General features: G+C 35.3%; 2 protein-coding genes across 2 annotated transcripts; both read right to left on the reverse strand.

Moving 5' to 3' along the window:
- Positions 1–9,785: 9,785 nt before the first annotated feature.
- On the reverse strand, positions 9,786–10,602 carry LOC130459826 (uncharacterized). The gene is made up of 3 exons (XM_056827411.1): positions 10,426–10,602; positions 10,126–10,329; positions 9,786–10,037 (listed from the first exon to the last, which is right to left on the reverse strand). Exons 1-3 carry the CDS (start codon positions 10,587–10,589, stop codon positions 9,926–9,928), a joined length of 480 nt encoding a protein of 159 aa, XP_056683389.1. The 5' UTR covers positions 10,590–10,602; the 3' UTR covers positions 9,786–9,925.
- A 1,200-nt stretch (positions 10,603–11,802) lies between these two features.
- On the reverse strand, positions 11,803–14,030 carry LOC130459253 (uncharacterized). Its single transcript, XM_056826506.1, has 6 exons — positions 13,717–14,030; positions 13,389–13,619; positions 12,967–13,263; positions 12,449–12,889; positions 12,056–12,331; positions 11,803–11,968 (listed from the first exon to the last, which is right to left on the reverse strand). The coding sequence occupies exons 1-6, from the start codon at positions 14,017–14,019 to the stop codon at positions 11,816–11,818; spliced, it is 1,701 nt and encodes a 566-aa protein (XP_056682484.1). The 5' UTR covers positions 14,020–14,030; the 3' UTR covers positions 11,803–11,815.
- Between the last annotated feature and the right edge of the window lie 3,738 nt (positions 14,031–17,768).

Below are 17,768 nucleotides of genomic sequence, written 5' to 3' on the forward strand. Positions count from 1 at the left end.
CAATTTTCCCTAATTTTAACCTAATTTTTTCAATTGAAGATAACTAGAGCAGAAAACAATACGAACGACTAAGGTAAGCAAAATACAAAAATTTGAACTACTTTCTTTGTCTTTATACATTAATTGTGGTTAATTTTTGTTAAATTTTGATTTTAAGCAAAACAAAAACACGACAAAGAAGCAACAATTCCAGAAGATCCACAAGAGTAAGTATCCGATGCTTTAATTTTTGCTAAATATATTTACTAATTTCCGAAATTTTGTATTTATTTTCGGAATTTTTGGTTTGCGAATTTGGATTTTTCTAGAGATTTAGCGAATTTTATGTTCCTTATTTCTTAGGTTTGTAGAAATTGTGGGTGTTCCGAATTTTCTGAATTTTAAGTATTTTTTATAAGAATATAATTTCAGAATTTTTAAATTAATTTGAGAATTGAAGATTTTAAAATATTTATCTAATTTTGATATTTTATGATGATCTAAAAGTAAGAGTTATATGTTCTGAATTTTTAAACAGAGAAAATAAGAATAAACGCACCAAAACAATGGAGCAAATTGTCCTGCATCACTTCTGAACGAAATCATGAGCAATGTGGGGTAATATTTTAGGCTTTCTATACTTTAGAACATGAAGGTTAAGAATGTAGAACATGAAAGGTCACTATTTAGAACAAATACCTTAGTGATTGAATAGTGACCTTCTTGTCTGTTGTTTGATCGATGCATACTTGAACATCATGTGTTTTTATGGTTCTGGTAGTTTGATATCCTTCCAAGAACTTTTAGGCATGGTGAAGGAGCTTTTATAATTTAGATGATGAGTGGATGATAGTTTAATGTTGTGATTTTAATGTATAAGGTTGTTTAATATTTTTCAGTTTTGAATGACATATTTGGTAAATAACTCATTACATTATTTAGGTGATATATTGATACCTAGAAGCACAACCGACAAGGATTATCGTGATAAATTGAATCATCGATCAATTCTTCTTGAACCGTTAAAAAAGTTTACTCCGTTAGTTTTACAACTAAACTTACCGCTATCAATATTTCTTGTTTATCGATCTTTTCTGTTATCCATGATACACTTTAGACCGAAACACTTCTTTGTTTTTACATTCTTAATAGCTGATTTTGAGCCCAGGAATGGAGATACCCTTACAATTATCTTGTAGGCTCTCTTGTGAACATGTTTATGCCTCTCCTAGTAATATCTTGTCAATGAAATGGCCTTTTACTGAAGATACTAAAGTCTAGATTCAAGTTGTTTAGCTCAGCATATCTGATTTTCTATTAACTGAAAGTTAGAACATATAGCTTAACTACTTAGAACATGTAGCTTAACTGAATAGAACATATAGCTTAACTACTTAGAACATGTAGCTTAACTGAATAGAACATATAGCTTAAGTACTTAGAACATGTAGCTTAACTGAATAGAACATATAGGAATAGTGTACAAAACATATAACTACACTTGCTAGAACATATAAATTCAATTGTTAGAATAAATAGCTTCTCTTGTTAGAACATATAAATTCAATTGTTAGAATATATAGCTTCTCTTGTTAGAACATGTTGCTTGTCTTGTTAGAAAATGTTGCTTCACTAGTTAGAACATATAGCTTCGTTGGTTAGAACAATATAACCTTTTTTTTAATATAATATATACATATTTAAAACATAACTAAATTTTGTTGCATATGTTGCAAGGAAGAAACTGAAGCTCACATCGCTGGAAAAACTGAAGCTAATGTCAATTATGATGTCTTCAATTATGTGTTGGGTGTAGTTATGTGTATTGCGTTTGTTACTTGCATGTGCGTGTGCACTTTTATGTGCATATGTCAATTCAGAACATTTAGTTTGGGGATTCAGAACATTTAGCTTAGGAATGCAAAGCATTTAGTTTGGGAACTCATAACATTTAGTTTAGGAATTCATAATGTTTAGTTTGACTATACGTACCATATGGTAGAGCAGGGGAGGTTTTGAGGGTAGGGTTGAGATAATAGTATGATGGGAAGTCTGGAAAGAGACATGATGATTTATATAAAAAAAATATATACAGATCTTAGTTTCGTAGTTTACACTAGTGGAAAAAATGCCTGTTGTAGCCCCCTTGTTGAGGGGGGCATACATAAGTGAGCCTCAATAACCACTCAGTCAACGCGGGTCAAATGTTTTACTAACAGATTGGGGCGGGCTTTTGTGGTGTTCGCTTCTATAGATACTGTTGAAGGGGGCTTTTGATTGCCCGCCTCAATAGACACTAGTCTAAAGGGGCGGGCTTATTTTTGTTCGCTTCAACAGGTCTTCGCAACATTTAAACCTCCTCATTTCATCTGTTTCATTTCTCTCTCTTCTCTTCACTCTCCTCTCTCCTCTCCTCTCTCCTAGTTCAAAACTCCTCAAACCCGCTATTTCGTCAACAAATCGGGCTCCCTCTCGCTCTCGTCACAGTCGTTGGCTTCCATGGAAGCTTTTCCTCCGCCTTCCATGGAAGAGTTACAAAGCTAGGGTATCTCCGCGACCTCTCTCCCTCGACTCTTCAAACTCGTCGATTTGTCTCCCTCCTCAAGCTAGGGTATATCGATTCGACCGTCATCTACTTCGTATTCTCGAGGAAGACAGCGTCGTTCTCCAAATGAGGTAACTCTTTCATCTCTCTCCATCTCTCCTGCATTCTTCAATTCTTTTAGGTTTTTGATTTTTCATATTATTTTTTATTAACTCTTTTGATTTATAATTTAGGTTTTTGATTATTTTTGTTGATTTTAACGATTTTTAATTCTCTAACGGGAGGTGGCGGTGGTGGAGGTGCGGCTCGGGTTTAGGTAGGTCGTGGGTGGTCGGATGAGGCGACGCAAGCAAGGTGATGGCTTGCTGGTGGCTCTGATCTTGCGGTGGTAAAGAGATCTTCTTCTTCTTCTTGGAATTACTCTCATCAATTCCAATTAATGATTTACAATTGTGGTGAATTTAGGTTTTTTATTTTAGGTTTTTTGTCTCAAATTAGTTGCGGTGGTGGTGGTTTGTAATCTGAATTCATTGATGAGTTTGAATGCATGATTAATTTGTTCGGAAGATAGGGAAGAAGACAGTACGGAGTAGAATATGTGGGTATGAGGTTGGGAAAAAAAGCATATTGCTCTTCCATGATTAGCAAAACATGTTTTTAGTTGGTAGGAATTGCTGTTGATTTCTGAACCTGAACGTTCTTACTTTTTAGTCAGTTTTTCATTGTATTCTAAGTAGTCCTAGTAACAAGGAAGAATTGCGAAAGAGGTTGAGTGTTGCTGAAGATGGTGATGAATATTTGAGTTGGGATATTGAAGATGATGATGAGCCAATTAAGAAAAGCTAGAGAAGAAGGGCATGATACTTAGTATTGGATGTCATGTAATTGTTTAGTTTCAAATATATTCCTAAGTTTAATTCTTTTGTGTGGTTTTTAAGGTCATTGTATAAAGTATCAAAATCTGCTTTGTTCTAATTGATTAGAAATTGAATACTACGGAGTACATTACATTAGACATTACAAGAAGAAACGACAGTTACATTGAATTCATTACGAAGTTGATTATTTCATTGTTAATACTTGTCAAGTCTAAATTGCTAAAATGTTGAATTTGAATGTTACGAGGGTCTATTTGAGGTTGTTTTGGCAATCCTTGTTGATTTACTAGATGGTTGATTGGTTTAGTTGTTGTGGAACAATACAAGTGTAGTTAGATGAGATGTAGAATAGATTATATAATATATAGGGTGGTAAAGGTGAAACATTTTAAGGTTGTAAAATTAAGTTAGGAAGTGTAGAGGGATATGGAAGGTGCAGCTTATGATGCCAAACGATAATCATCATTGGCTCATTGCTCATTGCTCATTGGCTCAGTGCTCGTGTCTTGGGTTATTACTTAATGATTCATCTAGCAATTTAAGCCTACTAACTGCACAACAAGTTGTTGTTAAGGATCATGTTTATGCTAATAGAAAATATGTTATGGCTGTCTAGTACTCTAGTGGAGATCAGACTGAACTGAATATCTGCAGTCAGTCCCTTGTCCATATGCTTAATAGTTACTACTGCTCTGTCAAGTGTCAACTATCAAACATGTTGATAAATTATAAATCATAACAAATCACAGATGCTAGAAAAGGTATTTTCTATTTTTCTATTAATTTTATGTTAGTATTAAAACTTTTGTTTTGATTACTGATTACAATCTTGTTTCTAGCTAGTAGCAAAATATACAGAATACCATAATCGTGGCCTGATTTCAAGCAACTGTCGTAAAGCTTGTTTTTCTTCTCCCTCATTTCAGTTTCTTATTGTTAATTATTTTTAACTTTGTTCACTTTTGTATGAGATAGAGACTGGGAATAGGTAGTTTTCCGATGCTTATCAAGTGTTCTGTAATACATCTAATGCTTATTGATCTGTGATCTATTTTCTCCCTTGAGACATAGAGAACGGGCAGGAAAAGAATCTAATATTTGTCATCTCCGAATGCACCAAAACATCAACTGCAAAATATACCTGCTTGAACTCCAGTAAAACTGAACTGTAATTTTGATGATCTTCTTCCATTTCTTTTCCTATTAAGCGTCTTTCAGTGTTCTCCTGAGAAATTTTTACCATCAGATATTCTGATATTGGATTCTCATGTATGATTAGTAATGGTTTTTGGTTCCACATGCAACAAACATCAACTACAATGTATATTTTCTTAAAGTTCAGTAAAACTGAACTGTCATTTTGCCATTTTGGTGAACTTCGGGCATTACTTTGTTGTTTAACTGATAAATTTTTACCATTCATATATCATACCTTGCTTTATCTTGGATTCTCATGTATGATTAGTAACATTTTGTGGTTCAAAATGCAGCAAACACAGCAGTACATTGCAGCAACAGGAGGGCAAGCAGCCATAAGCTCCATACAAAGCTCCATATTTTAACTCATCTAGACATCAAGGTATGTTCACTTTCTGGATTGCTGGTGTATGGCTTTAAGAATTAATATTCTGTGAATTGGGGCATCTGTGTGTATGAAACTATGAACCATTGCTGGGAAAAAAAAGAAATCGTTTTGTTGGTTAAGCTTGATGCTGAGATTGTGTTTTAAAACTGCTTTTAGATGTATATGGTAGATGTATGCAGTTCTTATTTTCCCTACTGTTGCAGGATTGATATTGTACTTTAGCACTTTAATACTTTACTGCACTAATTTGTGTTTACAAAGGTCTGCTATGAGCATCAAATGCCCTAAAATGCCTCAAATGTTCCTTAGACATTCGCCTTGCCAAGAGCCTTTAAGACAATCACCTCCTTTTCACCGTGTAATGTAGTGCCTTAAGTGCTCCTTTTTGTGCAGTTATTTAGGTTTACTTTTTTAGGTTGTTGTAATAGTGAGGAGGAAATCATATTTCAATTAAAATTAGGAAAAATTGAAAATATAAATCCAACCTTAAGGGGAGGTGGTGAGAGAAGGAAAAGAAAGGCGGCCGTTTTATCAAGTGGTATAATAAGTTGGGTTATTCTGTAAATAATTAAAAATGGGATGGTTTTAAGTTATAACTACAGCTTTCTGATCTCTTGTTTAAAAAATTATTCATGAATCCAATATGAATTCATGAATCCAATGTCTTGTTTAAAAAATAATTGTCGTTTTATTTTTTTCGCTTGTATCATATGTAGGTATGCCAGGCACGCATGATAGCCTATGTTGGGTTGTACGAGATTGGAGGTGCTAAGAAAGGAGATCGTGTCTTTGTCTCTGTTGCGTTTGGTGGTGTTGGCCAACTGGTTGGACAACTTGCAAAATTGAGTGGTTGTTCATTTACAAGGAAGAGTAATTTTGGTAATGGTCAAGGGAAGCGTAGGCAGAATAATCGAATTGTAGATTCAAATATTATTTTTGTGTGAATTTATATTATAAAATTACATTAAACAATATTATTTCAATATTAATGTGAATGAAGTATTTATTGTTTACAATTGTCTATTTTATGAGTATTATGGTTCTTCTATTACCTAACAAAGAAAATTAAAGCAGAATATTAGTGGTGGTATTGGCGCAAAAATACAGGTATTGACGCAAAAATACAGGTCTGTTGAGGGGGGCATTTAAGAAGTGAGCCTCAACAGAGGTGTCTGTTGAGGCGGGCTTTTGTAAAGCCCCCCACAACAGGTCCTTATTTTTCGCTTTGGTTTTGGGCTGTTGAGGCGGGCTTTTGAAAGCCCCCCACAACAGACTACCTGTTGAGGCGAACAAAGCCCGCCTCAACAGCTATGTGAGCTGTTGAAGCCACGTCTGTCGAAGCGGGCCTTGTTCGCCTCAATAAGCCCAAAATGCCCCCCTCAACAGGTATTTTTTCCACTAGTGTTAGTTTGTTCATAAACTATGTGAAGAGTTTTTAACATGCCACATTTTAAAACCCGGAAGAATACAAAGAAAGTACATCAAAAGATATATTGGTAGAATATATTGGGTAGAATAGAAGGATAATTTTTTAGTCCATTGCCTTTCTTACTAGTGTGTAACATATAGCTTAACTACTTGGAACATCTAGCTTACCAGATTAGAACATATAAGAATAATGTGCAGAACATATAGATTCACTTGTTAAAACATATATATTCAATTGATAGAACATATAGCTTCTCTTGTTAGAACATTAAGTTTCACCTTTTAAAACACGATTACTTACTACGTATCACTAGTTTATAAAGCGACAAAATATCAGTGCCGGAGTCCATTTATAGTCTAATTGTCAAAAAAACACTTTTACCTGACATCCTTTCAAATATTGGGTAATATTTCATCATCTAAATTCTTTAGAACATGAAGGCTCACTTTTAAGAATATTAAGTTTCACCTTTTAGACCATAATTTTATATTGTTCTCTTCATGTAGAGATCGAAGCTATTATTTATGGATATTTTATGTTCTAAATTTCATAACTAGATGTTCTAAAACTAGAAAGGTATTTTCCAATGTTCTCTTCTTGTATCTAATATGTTCTTGAATGTGCTTTGAGTCTGATTTTTGGCATATTTTTATGAGGATTCAGGCAAGGTTAGCTATGTTGTGTTTTCATGGGCAACATTATGGGATAATATAGTTGTTGAATAGATTGGTGTTGGTCTTAAGTGGCTAGATAGTTGTTGGTGCAGGCTATTTGTTTTGCAGGGAGGGTTGTTCAATCTGAGGTGGTATGATTCCTGTAATTGATTATTGGCCATGCAACTATTGTGATATGTTTGGCTACTGCTAGCAGTTGTGTGTGTGTGTGTGTGTGTGTGTGTGTGTGTGTGTGCGTGTGTGTGGTGTTGTTGCAAGTAATGCTTGATTTTTTGGAACAATGCCTATTAGCTCAATTGGTAGAGCTTTGTGCGATTGCACAAAGATGTAGGTTCGAATCCTACATAGGCAACTCTTTGTATTCCGTTTATGATATTACTTAATTCTCCTATTTGATGATTATTTACTTTGGACCACTTCTACTTACTTTTGAATCTGTTCTACTTACTTTAGAACATATGTATAAATATTTAGAACATTAGCTTCAGTTTATAGAACATGACTGAGATGGACAAGATGTATGACCAACATAATTCCTCAATGGCAGAGTTTGATCAGAAAGCGAGTAACTGCTCGGGACCTTTATGCATAGTAGTTGACAACAAATTATCACTAGTTAGTGTCGATATATTCCAAAGAGGTGATGAATAAGGAACCAGTGGACTTAAAACCCTTGCAGGGGTGTCCTTGGCTACTTGCTGATAGCTCTACTCACAGGTGTAACGGGAACTTTCCTTAATTGGGACCCTGGTTTACCAACATTTGAGGCCCGACCCTATCCCAACGAACGAAAAAGTATTCACGGGCTAATAGAACTGCACTACTATGCTCTAAAGCTAAGGTTATCAAAGACACGACTGGCATTCTCGAGTCACGGCCAGGTGGGCGTTTAAGACACTTAACTAAGCTTGTGCTGGAGGGTAACTCTCTTGTAGGACCTATCCCTATAAATACATTGGCGCTAACTTGTGTGTTCACAACAACCTATGTAGGATTTGAATCTACATCCATGTGCAATGGCACACTGCTCTACCATTTGAGCTAATAGGTTAATTTTAACAAAAGTTTCAAGAAAAATATGCATGTAGTACTATCTATAGAAAATAGAAAAATGCAACAACATCTTGCATTATAGAGTAATAAAAGAACATATGCGTAGTTAGTTAGAACATACGCAATGATAATTAGAACATACACAATGAGGATAAATTAAGTACCTGCAACAAAAACTAGATCAATATATTTATGTAGTTTGGTCGAATGCAAGAGAATATATGAAAAAAGAGGTCATTCTGTGAAGGTTGCGATGTTAGACTTGCAATCTTCTATAAATTTTATCCTAATGGTTTGATATATTCTGTACTTGGAATCTTCTCCTAGTGGTTTGATCAATTCCTATACTTGGAATATAAGATTATATAGACAGACCCTATTATGAAGTACTCCGTATTTATTAATTATAAACTGTAGCAAGAAAGAAAATCACCATAACAAAAACTAACTGAATTTGCTTTTGAAACTTGTTTCATTTTACAATTTAGGAAATTATATTACCCTTTTAAGCCCTAAGGAATTGAATTGTTTGTTTCTGACACTAGTAGAAAAAACCCTTATTGCAGCGGGCTTTTAGACCCCTGTTGCAGCGTACATCGTATGCTGCAACTGGGGGGCCTGCAACAAGTCTGAACTTGTTGCAGCGTACAAGTTCGCTGCAAAAAGTGATTTGTTGCAGCGGGCTTTTAGATGTACGCTGCAACAAGTGCCAAAAAATTGGCAAAATTTTGGACTTGTTGCAGCGTACATATATATGTACGCTGCAAAAGACTCAACTTTTTGCAGCGTACATTTATTTGTACGCTGCAACAAGTCTGAATTACTCAATTTTTTGCAGCGTACATTTATTTGTACGCTGCAACAAGTCTGAATTTTTGCGAAATTTTTTTCCCTTGTTGCAGCGTACAACATATATGTACGCTGCAAAAAAGCACTTTTGGCGGGAAAATTCTAATTTTGTTTAGGGATACCTAGAGTGCCTTGCACCAAATATAGAAACCTGTCAAAACAATAATAGAATAACGCAACCTGTATAACAAATATAAAAACAACTGGAGTTTTGTATATATCCCAAAACCAAAAGTGCACATACCGATACATTTAAATATATTTACGTTCCAATTTCAACGTACGCATACATTTTAACATAAAAGATTGTTCTATAACATCTAAACCAACACGATCAAGCGCCCTCAGGTCAATAATAAATACTTGGTGGTAAAAAACTTCGCCCATTGCTCACGAACCACATCAATTTCCTCACTAGCATAAGGCGCAGTCCTCGGAGTATAGACCTTACAAAAACAAAAAATTGATGGAGCATTAGATCGATTAAATGCAAATGAAATGTCACATTTTAACATTCAAGCAACTAATGACAATGTATTAATAGTCTAGAATACGAATCAATTAGTTACTTAATTACCTCATCTAGCCGGCCTTCATAGTCATGTTGTAACGTGACTATCTCTAACATGAACTTCATAACGTAATAGCCACACTCAGTTCCGCCGATTTGTTGAGCACACTGATTAAGAAACATAATACTTTATCTTGCAAGGCCAATAATTAATAAAAACAAAGCAAAAAGCTAATTAAGAAACATGTTATACCTCTATATGAATGGGTTTACACGACTTAAAACTCGTTTTATTCGGACAATGCCCACCATTGCACTTGTACACTTGGTATGCCCTAGAAAATTAACGAAACATGGGTACTCATGAATATGATTTTGGCTTAGGTTTCTTAAAGACTAATGTAATTTGTAAGCAAAAGAACTTACAAACTCAAGATTCCCCATGCATAATCTGTTCGACGTGGATCTCTAGCAGAATCGAAAATATATACATAACCTCTACGTAGGTCCATCACGTATAAATTCCAATGATTTCTGTATAATTTATAAATGATATATTAAATATTTAATAACAATAATAATTAATATTTTATATGAAACTTATATAATATAACACACTTACTCTTGATTATATGGGATTAAAAACCAATTAGTTAGGTTAGGATTACCCATCTTCTCCTTTTCAATTTCAGCTTGGAAAATGTTTTTCAAATACATTGTTGGCGCTCCAGGGTCGGCCTTGATTCTAGTGCTTGACATAATCTCGGGACAAATGAACGAAATCCGAGACATTTCAAATGATTTGGCATGATCGTGCAATAAACACCTACAAAATAAACAAGATTACACTATTAAGATCGATAAAGAGAAAAAACTTCAAAGAAATAATAGTTATATTAACAACAATAAAACATTTAATTACAATATGTAGACTTGGATCGCTGAAATGTTTAAGCACGCCCCGCGAAGGAACTCTCCTATATCAGACGCAGTTATGTATGTTTCTTGATCAAAATCCAAGTGCCAAACTGAGGCCGCCAATGGGATGGTAGTAGTATCATATATATCATCAGGCGCCGAAGTCATGATAAACTACAAGTATTTGCATGACGGGCCAAGACCTTGAATTGCATCGTGTACAAGTCCCGCTTTCTTGCTTTTGGTGGTTGATTCTTGTGTTTTACGATCACAACTACCCACGACCTCTAAGTTGGACTTAGGCTTAGAATTCGACTTCTTTGGATGCGAAAATTCCTATAACAATAGTCAATTAACATTAGTCATGTAATAAAAATCAAATGAGTCCTTAGGTTCTTTAGTTCAAATTTGGGAGCGAAAATGTCATTTTAGCTCAATATATGACCTATAACGACCCAACGAGCCTTAAATGTGCATAAATAGGTTCGAATGAGTTTTAGAAACTTAAAACTATGCATATTAGTCATGTAAGAAGAATCAAATGAGTCCTTAGGTTCTTTAGTTCAAATTTGGGAGCGAAAATGTCATTTTAGCTCAATATATGACCTATAACGACCCAACGAGCCTTAAATGTGCATAAATAGGTTCGAATGAGTTTTAGAAACTTAAAACTATGCATATTAGTCATGTAATAAGAATCAAATGAGTCCTTAGGTTCTTTAGTTCAAATTTGGGAGCGAAAATGTCATTTTAGCTCAATATATGACCTATAACGACCCAACGAGCCTTAAATATGCATAATTAGGTTCGAATGAGTTTTAGAAACTTAAAACTATGCATATTAGTCATGTAAGAAGAATCAAATGAGTCCTTAGGTTCTTTAGTTCAAATTTGGGAGCGAAAATGTCATTTTAGCTCAATATATGACCTATAACGACCCAACGAGCCTTAAATGTGCATAAATAGGTTCGAATGAGTTTTAGAAACTTAAAACTATGCATATTAGTCATGTAATAAGAATCAAATGAGTCCTTAGGTTCTTTAGTTCAAATTTGGGAGCAAAAATGTCATTTTAGCTCAATATATGACCTATAACGACCCAACGAGCCTTAAATGTGCATAATTAGGTTCGAATGAGTTTTAGAAACTTAAAACTATGCATATTAGTCGTGTAATAAGAATCAAATGAGTCCTTAGGTTCTTTAGTTCAAATTTGGGAGCGAAAATGTCATTTTAGCTCAATATATGACCTATAACGACCCAACGAGCCTTAAATGTGCATAATTAGGTTCGAATGAGTTTTAGAAACTTAAAACTATGCATATTAGTCGTGTAATAAGAATCAAATGAGTCCTTAGGTTCTTTAGTTCAAAGTTGGGAGCGGAAATGTCATTTTAGGTTCGAATGAGTTTTAGAGGGTTTACCTTGGATGGTAAGTCTGTTGTCTTCTTTTGGGCCGCTAACACCGTTGTCTTTTTCTTGGAGCTACCATCCCTCTCTTTAGAAACATTAGACTTGGACTTCTTTTTAGGAGGTGAAGTACAATCCTTTAAAATTCAACAAAAACAAGAGTAGGTAAGATGTCGAATGTGCTTGCGTGAACATATACATTCTAAACAATAAAACATATATACCTCGCCGTCTTCGAAAATCACTAAGTGTATGGGCCATTGCACAAAACTACCCAGAGCACCGCCTAAGTTAGTGAAACCATCTCCCGTAGGTACCGGAAGAATATCATCAACATGTCCGTCGTAAACAAAATCAACTTGGACTTTATAGTGACCAGGCTTCATCGATGTAAAATGTTGGGGCAATGCACCATCTGAGGGTTGTACCATACCATCCGCCACGACAATGTTGTTGCCTGAAACTTTATCCTCAAGGGCAAGACGACATGGAGTCCTTTCCTTCATAAACAAAGGTTTCAATGCAACTTTGTAAGTGATACAGATTATTAAGTAAATGTCAACTAAAAACATAAAAGGATCAAGCAACTATGTTAAAAAAGAGTGACTACGTCGTACCTTTAGCTCGCGTGGTTGCGGCACTAAGATGTGACGAGTGGTTCTTGTAGCACTAACATCAAGGTCAACTCTGGCAGAATCATTTAAGTGGAGGTCATCAGGTATCGGGGTAGAAATGGAGTTTAGTTGTCCTGTTTTTAACAAGGTGCTTAGTTGCTTTTGGAGGGCCTCTGCCACCCTTTTCTCTACCCTTTTCTCTAATTCACCTTCAAACTCCTTTTTCACAGAAGCTCTGATTGATTCGTAATTTTCTGATGAAGCTTCACCATGGTCACTTCTACTATGTCGAATACACGGACCGAAAGCCTTTTTGATACCAACCATGCCACCTGTTCCCTTGACACGCCCACGATGATCTTTTTTCCCTATAGCTTTAGTGAGGGCATCCTCACCCTGTTCGAAAGAAAGATTTCCTTTTTCCTCTTCTGCGATGTACTCTAACTGCCAATTAGGAAAGTAAAATTACTTTATATTCTCTAATCAAAGCAAGTAAATATTAATTAATTATCGCTACTTACAGCTTTTGTTGCGATTTCAACAACTTCTGTATCGTTCGGGTCAATTTCCCACTTTCCCTCTTTATTTTGTACTTGATGGGCCAAAATCCACTCCTTTGATCTGTATTTTCTAACTCTATTAACATTTGAGGTCACTGATGAGTTCACCGAGGAGCTACTCGAGATAGGTAAAGCTGCATCTGGTGGAAGTCGTCCATCCTTTATCCAATCTAGTCGCTTTCTATTATAACCCTTTTGGCCGGTGCGATGTGGGTTCTTGTTGCATGATGCACTTTTCCTCGCCTTTTCACTACGAAGCTGTCAAAGACAACATAAAAAGATGGAAATAAATGTTTTTTCTGATAACTTTTTGTCCTAGAACCAATGTCAGTTTGCTACATGAAAAACTCTTTAAGGACAAGTTAAAGAAATATTATCATTACCAATGACTCTGGCAGGAAATAATGTTTAACAAAAGTCTTCCAATCATCCTCTGTGATATGGTTGTAGACATCCCAAGGCATCTTGTTTGTTTGATTTTTTGGCTTCTTTTCCTTCATAGTTATCCATCGGCGCACCAACTTGCTCTTGAAACAACTAAATCGTTTCGCCACACAAGAATGAAAATATTTCTCCCTCGAATGATTAGAATCATCAGTAATGTGGAACATAAGCTGTTAATAATTAAAAAAGTTAGATTATAAAAATAGTATTTAAATCAAATTAAATAATCCCTAAAATATACAAATCAAGTTAATATCCAATGCTTACCTTAGTCTCCTCCCAAAACCCCTTCTTGATTTGCTCATCTACCTTTGGATATAATGGGACGTTAATATTAATTCTAGTAGCACAACTCCCAACTTGCTTCCCGTATTCATGAGACCATTGTCCATCGGGGACATTATATACATTATACTCAAGGAACATAGGCTTAGCGACTTTAACACCTTTTGACGGACCACGGCCTTTAATGGTCTTTGTAATCGTACTAACATCTTGTGATTCGTCACCCGTTGTGGGAGTCTTGCCACCTTCTGATTCATGCCTAACAACAATTTGGTTTTCATTCATCGTACCTATGTTGTTCCTGCATCAAGTAAAACATACAGAAGAGTGGTTACAAAATGTGCGCGCAGCAGCAAATCAGTGCTCTAGCATACAGAAGGATATCAGATCAGTGCAGATATCACAGATCAGATCAGCACTGATCAGTGCAGATCAGATCAGCACTGATCTGCACTGATCAGATCAGCACAGATCAGCACAGATCAGTGCTGATCAGATCTGCACTCAGAATATCAACCCTCCATATACAGAGAAGAAAGGGGTTACTGGTAACAAAATAATGGTTAAAAATACCCAAAAAGCATTGTGAACTGACTCAGAAATATTTTAGTAGTGTTGTACAGGATAAAGACATAATAAACCAAATAGTCATCAGTAAGCAGGTTTAATTGCTGCTGAAGTAGTTAACAATGCTAGCAAGAATATTGTACGGAGGAAGACCATATACCAGAATTTAACTAATAGTCCGGTCAAGCTTATGTGAAACTTATAAGGTGCCCTTGTTGCAACAAGGGCACCTTATGTGAAACTTATAAGGTGCCCTTGTTGCAAAAAGGACACCTTATAAGCTGCACATAAGGTGCCCTTGTTGCAAACAAGGGCACCTTATAAGCTGCACATAAGTTGCTCTTGTTGCAAACAAGGGCAACTTTTGAGTTTTTTTTTAAAAAAAAAATGATATAAATTTCAAATTTCCAATAATATTACCGAATTAATTCAAATGTAATTAATTAAATCGATAAATAACAAAATAATGTAAGAGTCACGAATAGCTGAAAGTCTGCTCTATTTATTACACTGAGGGTAGTTCACAATCGTTGAAGTAAATAGCCCACTTGTCTCGAACATCATCCAAATCCTTTTTGGTAAAGGGCTCCTCCCTTGGAGTTTTGAAAATCTTTAAAAGAACACCGTACATGCAAACCAATAAATTAAATTAAGTTTCCTATGCGAAAACAAAAATTAGATTGGTTGCGAAAACAATTATATTGGACAAAAATGACATTTTTGAACCCAACTACGAACAAACGAACCTATTTCCATATTCTAAACGTTTTTCATGATTCATATGATTAGTTATATGATTATAAGACTCATTTCAAGTTCGTTATGCACGTCTATGGTTCATTTGGGTCGATAAAGGTCATTTATGGTCAAAAATGGCATTTTCGATCCCAATTACCAACAAACAAACCTATATCCATATTCTAAATGTTTTTCATGATTCTTATGATTAATTATATTATTATAAGACTCATTTCAACTTCGTTATGCACACCTAAGGGTCATTTGTGTCGATATAGGTAATTTATGGCCAAAAATGGCATTTTCGATCCCAACTACCAACAAACGAACCTATTTCCATATTCTAAACGTTTTTCATGATTCATATGATTAGTCATATGTTTATAATACTCATTTCAAGTTCGTTATGCACGCCTATGGCTCATTTGGGACGATATAGGTCATTTCTGGCCAAAAATGGCATTTTCGATCCCAACTACCAACAAACGAACCTATTTCCATATTCTAAACGTTTTTCATGATTCATATGATTAGTTATATGATTATAAGACTCATTTCAAGTTCGTTATGCACGTCTATGGTTCATTTGGGTCGATATAGGTCATTTATGGTCAAAATTGGCATTTTCGATCCCAATTACCAACAAACAAACCTATATCCATATCTAAATGTTTTTCATGATTCTTATGATTAATTATATTATTATAAGACTCATTTCAACTTCGTTATGCATGCCTAAGGGTCATTTGGGTCGATATAGGTAATTTATGGCCAAAAATGGCATTTTCGATCCCAACTACCAACAAACGAACCTATTTCCATATTTTAAACGTTTTTCATGATTCATATGATTAGTTGGTCATACTTAGATTTTGTACGAATTTTCACTAATCCAATCAATACAAAGAACAATAGAACACAACATCTTAGACTTGAATGGATAATCAATATAAAATTTAATGCAACTTTAACAATCCAATCAAAATAGTTACAAGGTTGGTTACAAACTGTATTACACACACACACACACATTGTCACATCCACAGACCAAAGTATGAATGAAATGAAGATTCTGATCTGTTCAGCAATGGTAAGCCTAATTTTTAATTCTAGAAATTTATCTAATCGTGTACTTGATGTCCGAACTAGAGCATGCAAATAGTCCTAACATAACTATGGCATGCACAACTAATACGTCCGAACATAACAACGACATGATCACGTGCTGAACAGATCAGAAACTGATCAGTTCAGCTGCCGATCTGCTTCTGCTGATCTGTTTCTGATCTGTTCAGCAGCTGAATTGATCAGTTTGTGATCTGTTCAGCTGCAGATCAACAGAAGCAGATCAGCAGCTGAACAGATCAGAATCTGATCAGTTCAGCTGCAGATCAGCAGCAGCAGATCAGCTGTTGAACAGATCAGAAACTGATCAGTTCAGCTACAGATCAACAGAAGCAGATCGGCAGCTGAACTGATCAGTTTCTGATCTGTTCAGCACGTGATCATGTCGTTGTTATGTTCGGACGTATTAGTTGTGCATGCCATAGTTATGTTCGGACTATTTGCATGCTCTAGTTCGGACATCAAGTACACGATTAGATAAATTTCTAGAATTGAAAAGTAGGCTTACCATTGTATCATCCCAAAAAGTTTTCTTCAAGCCCTCGGGTACATCCTCCCATTTCAACAAAATTGAAATCTTCCGCATACAAAGGCCTGTAAATGTTGCATACTTACGGCGCCACTTACCACAAGGGTTATCGAATTCATTGTACTCCAAGTACATCTCTTCTCTCGCCCCAAGTCCTTTTGTTGGCCCTCTCCCCTTTCTCTTCACACGCTTTTTAACACTTTTACTTGTGCTAACTTCATTTGCCACCACATGTTGATGGTTATCAATTGGGGGGGCCCTATCGGCCATAACCTCAAACTGCTCAATTCTGTGTATATATTCATCATATTCACGATCTTCCGACTCACCTTTATCCTCCTCCACCGCTGCATCATAATCCCCATCCTCACTACGTTCATCATCATCATCCATCAGCTCATCCATAATAGGTCATCATTATCATCCATGATAGAGCTATACCTGAAATTAAAGAAACAAAACCACGTCACAAAACAAATACATCATTTGCATAATAATTATCACAATATATACAATGATTCATATGATTAGTTATATGTTTATGAAACTCATTTCAAGTTCGTTATGCACACCTAAGGGTCATTTGGGTCGATATAAGTCATTTATGGCCAAAAATGGCATTTTCGATCCCAAATCTAAACAAATGAACCTAAGTCCAAATTCTAAACCTTTTTTTATGTGTAATATGCTTAGTTAGATGTTTCTAAGATTCATTTCAAGTTATTTATGCACAGCTAAGGCTCATATGGCTCGATATAGGTCATATATGGCCCAAAATGGCATATATAGTCCAAATTCTAAACAATTCATCCAATAGCACACAGAGAAAATAGTCAAACTTATATTAAAAGAAATGAACCTAAAAACAAAGCAAGACTACGAGGCCAAAGCCCAAATAGTCAGGCTCAAAATATGTCCAATACAAAATACCAAAATACCAAATACGTACAATACAAACTACCAATAGCTAAAATGTGACTATTTGCCCAATATAGTAACTTTAGGTTACAAATTTCAACACAACACAATACACAAGTACATTGCATCAGTACACAATATACAAGTCTTTCACCAC

The sequence above is a fragment of the Spinacia oleracea genome, chromosome 4 (genome assembly GCF_020520425.1).
Source record: "Spinacia oleracea cultivar Varoflay chromosome 4, BTI_SOV_V1, whole genome shotgun sequence".
NCBI lineage: Eukaryota > Viridiplantae > Streptophyta > Magnoliopsida > Caryophyllales > Amaranthaceae > Spinacia > Spinacia oleracea.